The 8838-nt window shown below is 44.0% G+C and overlaps 1 protein-coding gene across 1 annotated transcript; it reads right to left on the minus strand.

Moving 5' to 3' along the window:
- Positions 1-7042: 7042 nt before the first annotated feature.
- On the minus strand, positions 7043-7627 carry LOC123142477 (uncharacterized). The gene is made up of 2 exons (XM_044561377.1): positions 7457-7627; positions 7043-7308 (listed from the first exon to the last, which is right to left on the minus strand). The coding sequence occupies exons 1-2, from the start codon at positions 7542-7544 to the stop codon at positions 7043-7045; spliced, it is 354 nt and encodes a 117-aa protein (XP_044417312.1). The 5' UTR covers positions 7545-7627.
- Between the last annotated feature and the right edge of the window lie 1211 nt (positions 7628-8838).

Consider the following 8838-nt stretch of genomic DNA (forward strand, 5'->3'; position numbering starts at 1 on the left):
CCCACCTCTACCGGGATGGAGCCACCTGCCCCTTCAGCCCCCATCTCAGAACAGTATCATAAGTAATGTAACAGTATAAAGTATATAGCATATGCCCGTGATCACCTCCCGAAGTGATCACGGCCCAGTAGTATAGCATGGCAGACGGACAAGAGTGTAGGGCCACTGATGGAATACTAGCATCCTATACTAAGCATTAGGATAGCAGGTAAAGGTAACAACTGTAGCAACAATGACAGGCTATGCAGCAGAATAGGATTAACCGAAAGCAGTAACATGCTACACTACTCTAATCCAAGCAATAGATAGAAGGAATAGGCGATATCTGGTGATCAAGGGAGGGGTCTTGCCTGGTTCCTCTGGCAAGGAGGGGTCGTCAACAACGTAGTCGATCGGGCACCAGCAACGGCGTTAGTCTCGTAGTCTACCAGAGAGAAGAGGGGGAAGAAACAATAAATACGGAGCAAACAAAGCATCACAAAACATAACGAGCTACTACGTGGTGCCAGGGGTGATCTAACGCAGAGATAGGTGATACCGGCGAAGGGAGGAAACATCCGGGATAGTATTCCCGGTGTTTCGCGTTTTCGGACAAATGAACCGGAGGGGGAAAGTTGTGTGTTCACTATGCTAGGGATGTGTGGCGGACGAACGGGCTACGTATTTGGATTCGTCTCGTCGTTCTGAGCAACTTTCATGTACAAAGTATTTTCATCCGACTTATAGATTATTTTATATGATTTTTAAAAGTTTTTAAACATTTTCTGAAATTCCTGGAATTAAATTAAGTCGAAAATAAATTAAACGCTAAATGCAATGGGTACACAGAAGTGTACCCAGAGATGTGCATGTGTGGCTAACAAGGGGGCCCAGTTGACTGGGTCAACTGCCCAGTCGGTAGAGGCTAACTGGTGGGGCCAGGGGGCTGAGTCAGCAGTCAATAATTTGACTATTGACTAGTCAAATCTGACCAATAGGTCCCATTGCCAGTGACTGTTATACACAAAACAGGTTTAATTAATCTGAGTAAATAGCTAGGGGCCCACTTGTCATTCCCTGTTAGCTTAAGTAAATTAGTTAGTTACTTTAATTAATTAAGTGGGCCCAAAGGTCAGTGTCACATGGGTGGATTAGGGAGGTTAGCTTAGGCCTAACCATCGTGGTTAGCGCCGGGACCCACAGGGAGTGGCCCAACCGGCCAGTTTAAACAGCGCACGCGCGGCGACGAGGCCCGATGCGGCGGCGGTGGTGGGAATATGGCCTCCGGCGACCCTTTGGACTGCGGAGTGGCTCGTTCGAACCGGAGGAGCAAGGCGCGTGCAACAACGGCCTAGCTTCGAGCGGGGGAGTGGGCTACCACGGCGATAGCGACGGCGTGCAGCGGCAAGGCAACAGGCGAGCCGACGCGGTGGTGCTCGCGCGGGGACAGAGGGGAGAGGGAGCCGGCGCGGGACGAGGAGACCCGGCGTGACGGGCGTGCAGCGCGTGCAGGGAGCACGGTGAGAGCGAGGCTCGGACGGGCACGGCGGCAGATCTACCAGGGAGGAAGAGGGGAAGGGAAGGGGGCCTCACAGAGCCCTGTAGTTGAGCGAGGCGTGCTCGAGGAGGAGGACGAGGAGGCGACGACGACGGTGGGCGGCTCCGGCGAAGCAGTGGCAGGACGAGGCGGCGACGGTGTGCGGCGGAGCGGTCCGGCGAGGGGCGCTGGCGTGGTGGCGACAGGAATCGGCGGTGTGGCGCAGCGTGGCTTGGGGAGGCTGTCCAAGGCAAGGTGAGGAGGGGGCGGTCAGCGTCGGGACGAGGGCGGCACCGGGCGGCGGTGTCGGGCCCTCCCGATCCAGATCCAGCGAGAGAGGGGGGAGGGGAACGAGAGAGAGACGTGGGGGCGAGTGGGGAGTGGGCTAGGGATCGGTTAGATGAGAGGGGGGTTAAGCGGGGCAGTGGGAGAGGCTGGCTGGGCCAGGTGGGCCGGTTGGCCACCTGGGCCAGTTGGACCAAAGGGGTGCTTCTCTCTTTTCCTTTTCTTTTGTCTTTGTTTTTATTTATTATTCTCTCTTCTCTGTTTTCTATTATAGTTCATTTACTTTTAGTTTTATAAAATACCAAGTTAGCACCCAAATTAGTATCATTAATATAAGCTACTGCCAAACTTAGTTTGGACCCAAAGTAAATTAGTTTAATATTGCTATAATTTAAAAAGCTATTACATTATTATTTTAGCCACTGTTCTAACTAGTTTAGGGCATTTAACACTTTACAAAATTTTGGTTTCTCCGCCATAATTACTAACGAATTATTAGTCACATCCAGAACATTTTGATTTTAATATTTGAAAACTTTTATTATTTAACTTGAATTTGAATTTTGAATCCGAACGGGGTTGAATCATCGCGAGATTAACAACGGTAATCATGGTGACGTGGCATTGTTAGCAGAGATTACTGTAGCTTAAATATCCGTGCGTCACATTACCACCCATTGTGTTGTCACGCAATACACAGAGGATATATTGGTGAAGAGCTGGAGAGCCGCTGAGCCACTGTCGGTTGCGAAAATAGAGTAACCCATCAGAGACACAAAACCTCTGCTTTGGGTCTGGCCACCGTGAGAATTCAGAGAGCGGCTTTCGACATTGGCCATCTTTTGCATAACCGGCACGGATGTCCTCAACATAAAGTAGGATGGCAGACTAAGATGGCCATGGCTTGGTTTGGAGTGTGCAGACAACAGGACCTGGCATCTGCTCACTGTTGGTGGTGCCCTGGTGGTAGCAAATTTTATATCTCATTGAGTAACTTTGTGAAAGCTTTGTGTTGCTAGACCATTGACGGCAATTGATCATTTATATGCACAAGACTGCGTTAATTAGCGCGAATCAAGGACTCATCATGGTGAAGATAGGGGCGCCACTGTTCTATGGCCATCGGAATAGCGAGGCGTTCTTTCTTGTAAGTGGTCACACCTCTGTTCTTTATTCCTAGGGGATGAGACGAACACGCACTCACACACATACACAAACAGTTATAGCTTTCTAAGCAGTACATGACAAGCATCATCATCCAGATATCACCCCAAAGTCATCGAAATGAGATTACTTATGGCAACAGCAATACGGGTAGGGGTGTGCTCACAATAGCTCCTGAGGTAGTCGTAGTCTTTGCTTAAGCAGAAGTTTCGGCACTTGCGCTTGTCATAATCATGCACCGGTCTCTTGCATTCCCACATAGATTCACAGTATGTGTCAGGATCCGTGTCTGCATGCGCACGCACACACGCACAAAATGGACGAATAATTACTACGTGTGTGTTCCATGTGAAAGAAAGAATGGAAGAATGAAGCATCACGTAGTAAGACATACTACTCTACATATCCTTGGCGTTGCAGGACAGGGAGGCCGACATGACCAGAAGAGCTACAGCCAAGCACAAAAACTGCATGTTGTTCCTGGCATGTGCCATGGCGAATGACTCGCTAGCTAATTAATCCATCCTTCTAGACGGTGTTGTCTTTTTGGTCGATGGATGCTTTGTGTGTTTTATTCGATTTTTTTGTTATTTTCTTTGCGTTTTTTAAATGTGTGAAATTCTTTTCAAAATTGATGTATTTTTTTTCAATTTTCTTGCTTTTTAAAAAAATCGATAAAGTTTTTTCAAATTTATGAACCTTTTTTGTCAATTTGTGAACATTTTTAGAAAAATTGATGAACTTATTTCCAAATTCGATGAACTTCTTAAAATTTGATGAACTTTTCTGAAAATTCATGTACAGTTTTTAATTGAATTTTTGATTTTTTACAAAAAAAACATTTTTATTTTTTTAAGTCAATGGTTGACCGGTCAACCATGACTAGTCAGCTGCGAACCCAATGACCAGTCAACAACCGAGCCAGCGAGCACGTGTTTGGGTCGAGCCCAAGAGTGTGGCTGCGTGCACCACCTCGGTGAAGGGGCGCGTGAAGCGCCGTCTAGGAGCTCCCGTGCCCTTCGGCCGCTGCCCCCTCTTTCACTCAATTAAGTACAGGCCAACACTTTAGGCTTTGCTCTAGGCTTTTTCTGTCGTCCATGGCCGAGCAAGCCGAGGCTACTTTTGGTGCTTTCTTCTTCTTTCCGGCTCTGCACTGAGTCACGGTGGTTGTGACAGAAACTACTCATCTTTATTCTTTCTTTTTTGCGGGGAAATCATCTTTATTCCACAGACAGTCATGATGAAATGCTTTGGTTATTATAATGGGATGGGACGAACACACACACAAACAGATATAGCTTTCTAAGTAGCACATGACAAGCATCATCATCCAGATATCATCCCAAAGTTATCAAATTGAGATTACTAAAGGCAACAGCAATACGGGTAGGGGTGCTGCTCACAATAGCTCCTAAGGTAGTCGTAGCTTTTGCTTACGCAGAAGTTTCAGCACTTGCACTGCTCATAATCATGCACCGGTCTCTTGCATTTCCACATACTTCCTCCATTCCTAAATATAAGTCTTTGGAGAGGTTCCACTATGAACCACATACGGATGTATGTAGATGCATTTTAGAGTGTAGATTCATTCATTTTACTCCGTATGTAGTCCATAGTGAAATCTCTACAAAGACTTATATTTAGGAACGGAGGGAGTAGATTCACAGTATGTGTCAGGATTCGTGTCTGCATGTGCACGCACGCACAGAATGGACGAATAATTACTACGTGTGTGTTCCATGTGAAAGAAAGAATGGAAGAATGAAGCATCACGTATTAAGAAATACTACTCTACATACCCTTGGCGATGCAGGAGAGGGAGACCGACATGACGAGAAGAGACTGCCAAGCACAGAAACTGTGTGTTGTTCGTGGCATGTGCCAATGACTAGCTAGCTAATTCATCCTCTTCTTCTAGACGGTATTTGTCTTTTTGGTCGATGGATGCTTTGTGTGCTTAATTCAGTTTTTCTTGTTATTTTCTTTCCGTTCTTTCAATGTGTGAAATTCTTTTCAAAATCGATGTTTTTTTTATTTTTGCGCTTTTTAAAAACATATCTCCATAAAAATTTATGAGCTTTTTTGTAAATTTGTGAACTTTTTTAAAAAACAAAGAACTTCTTGAAATTTGATAAACTTTATTGAAAATTCAGTGCATTTTTTAATTCATGGTTTTTTTATTTTTTACAAAAAAACGTTTTAAATTTTTTGAAGTCAATGGTTGCCCAGTCAACCGTGACCAGTCAGCAGTGAACACAACAACTAGTCAATAACCGAAGCAACCTGACGGAGTCAGGAGTGTGTGTTTGGGTCAGGCCCAAGAGTGTGGCTGTGTGCGCCACCTCGGCGAAGGGGCGCCAGAAGCGTCGTCTAGGAGCTCCCGCGCCCTTCGGCTGCTGCCCTCTGTTTCTTAGTTTAAGTACAGGCCAACACTTTAGGCCTTGGTTTGGGATTTTTCTGTCGCAATTCCATCATCCACGGCCCAGCAAGCCCAGGCTACTTCTGGTGCTTTCTTCTTCTTTCCTGCTCTGCACTGAGTCATGGTGGTTGTGATAGAAACTACTCTTTTTTTAGGGGTCATCTTTATTCCACGAACAATCATGATGAAATGCTTTGGTTATTACAGTGGGATGAGACCAACACACACACACACAAACAGCTATAGCTTTCTAAGTAGCACATAACAAACATCATCATCCAAATATCACCTCAAAGTCATCGAATTGAGATTACTTATGGCACTCAGTTTTGCTCCGTTTGCGAGCTGTAAGACCTTTATGATGATACTTTCTGAATTTTTAATAAAAGGGCCGCATGCATCATCATGATGCAGAGGCCGGGGGTATACCTCCATTTCCAAAAAAACAACAATACGGGTAGGAGTGGTGCTCACAATAGCTCCTGAGGTAGTCGTAGCCTTTGCTTACGCAGAAGTTTCGGCACTTGTGCTGGTCATAACCATGCACCGGTCTCTTGCATTCCCACATAGATTCATGGTATATGTCAGGATTTGTGTCTGCATGCACACGCACAAAAAGGACGAACAATTAATACGTGTGTTCCATGTGAAAGAAAGAATGAAGCATCACGTAGTAGAAATAGTACTCTACATACCCTTGGCGTTGCAGGATAAGCGAGGCCGGCATGACTAGAAGAGCTACGGCCAAGCACAGAAACTGCGTGTTGTTCCTGGCATGTGCCATGGCGAATGACTGGCTAGTTAATTAATCCTCTTCTTCTGGACGGTGTTGTCTTTTGGTCCATGGATGCTTTTAATGTTTTATTCGAATTTTTTATTATTTTCTTTGCCTTCTTTAAATGTGTGAAATTATTTTCAAAATCAATGTATTTTTTTATTTTTGCGCCTTTTTGAAAAAACGATGAACCTTTTCAAATTTATGATTTTTTTTGGAAATGTGTGAACTCCTAAAAAACGATGAACTTAAAATTTGATGAACTTTTTGAAAATTCATGTACATTTTTAATTCATGATTTTTTTATTTTTTTACCAAAAAATGATTTATTTTTTAAAGTCAATGGTTGACCGGTCAAGCTTGACCAGTCAGCAGCGAACCCAACGACCAGTCAACAACCGAACCGACCTGACTGAGCCAGCGAGCGTGTGTTTGGATCGGGCCCAAGAGTGTGGCTGCGTGCTCCACCTCGGCGAAGGGGCGCCTTAAGCGTCGTCTAGGAGCTCCCGCGCCCTTCGGCTGATGCCCTCTCTTCCACTCAATTTACATACGGGCCAACACTTTAGGCTTTGGTCTGGGCTTTTTTCTGTCGCCATCCCGTCGTCCACGGCTTAGCAAGCCCAGGCTACTTCTCGTGCTTTCTTCTTCTTTCAAGTTCTGCACTGAGTCACGGTGGGTGTGACAGAAACTACTCATATTTATTCTTTCTTTTTTGCGGGGAAATCATGTTTATTCCACGAACAGTCATGATGAACTGCTTTGGTTATTACAATGGGATGAGATGAACACACACACACACACACACACAAACAGCTACAGCTTTTGTAAGTAGCACATGACAAGCATCATCATCCAGATATCACCCAAAGTCATCGAATTGAGATTACTTATGGCAACAGTAGTACGGGTAGGGGTGGTGCTCACAATAGCTCCTGAGGTAGTCGTAGCCCATGCTTACGCAGAATTTTCGGCACTTGCGCTGGTCATAATCATGAACTGGTCTGTTGCATTCCCACATAGATTGACAGTATATGTTAGTTTCCGTGTTGTTCCTTGCACAATATACTTTGTTGCAGTTGCGCATGCCATAATCATCCATCGGTCTCTTGCATTTCGACACAGATTCACTGTATGTGTTAGGATCTGTGTCTGCATGCGCACACGCACGCAAAGAAGGGACAAACAATTAGTACGTGGCTGTTTCATATGAAAGAAACAATGGAAGAATGAAGCATCACGTAGTAAGAAATACTACTCTACATACCCTTGGCGTAGTAAGAAATACTACTCTACATACCCTTGGCGTTGCAGGTCAAGGAGGCCAACGTGACTAGAAGAGCTACGGCCAAGCACAGAAATTGCATGTTGTTCCTAGCATGTGCCATGGTGAATGACTGGCTTAGCTAATTAATCCTCTTGTTCTAGACGGTGTTGTCTTTTTTGGTCGATGGATGCTTTGTGTGTTGTGTGATGGTGTTCGTATAATTATATATATATATATATATATATATATATATATATATACACGTGAGCCAGCGGTTCTTTGGGCAAGGGGGAGGTTAATCAATTCGTATCATATCTTCTGGTCGTACACTAATGCACGAGTACCATCTATGGTTGGCGTTGCATTAATGTTTGTTTATCGCTAGGTAAATGTCCTTGCGTTGGCACCGAAAAACAAAGATATAGATATTTATCAATAATTAAAGAGTCATCAATCCTACTATGATACACACACATATTATATAATATGTAATGTCTGATATGTGCTGCCATCAAATATTTGTAGAGATTAATTAGAGATTGACCGATTCCTTCTCATATAAATGTTATCATATAGTTGGTGTTACATTAATGTTTGTTGATCACTCGGTGAGTGTCCTTACGTTGCCACGGAAAAACAAAGATATAAATATTTATCAATAATTAAAGAGTCATTAATTCTAATATGATACACACACATATATAATATGTAAGGCCTGATATGTGGTGCCACCAAATCTTCTTTACTCTTAACGGGGAGTTGGTAGCCTCGCCTCACTTCTCATTAATCCATTATCAAATCCTATATTACGCCCGCGAGCGTTTTACATGCAATCTTTCTCTCAACCGCAACCGATTTTGGCCGGCCATTTGACGTGTCCATTAACTCAATGAAGCCGGCACTTCTCCAAAACAACATTCTCCAAAACAACATCATACATTAATTCGATCAAATCAAATCACTACTTACCAAAACAACTGCGTGCGTGTTTTTATTTCCAAATCAAATCACTCTTTACCAAATCAAATCACTATTTACCAAAAAAATCACTACTTTTATTTTAGGGGTAAATCAAATCACTACTCGACTATACCCCCTCCGTTCCATAATATGAAAATGTTTTTCAAGCTAACATAGCTTTAAAAACATTTTTATATTATAGGACAGAGGGAGTAGTTTTTATCAACTATTCAAAGTTGATTGGCCCATTCACTCAGGTAGAGATTTTCGCCTATCCACCCCACTGAAAATCTACACAAGACGGGTAAAAAATCTACGCAAGAAAAAATACGCCGTCGCGAATCCAACTCAAATCTAGATCCACTCCTCCCTCGAACGAGGTTCCTAAGAGCATCTCCAACAGATGCGCTTAATAAGTCGCGCGCTGGAAAAAACGCCTATTTGGCGCACGAAAG

The sequence above is a fragment of the Triticum aestivum genome, chromosome 6D (assembly GCF_018294505.1).
Source record: "Triticum aestivum cultivar Chinese Spring chromosome 6D, IWGSC CS RefSeq v2.1, whole genome shotgun sequence".
NCBI lineage: Eukaryota > Viridiplantae > Streptophyta > Magnoliopsida > Poales > Poaceae > Triticum > Triticum aestivum.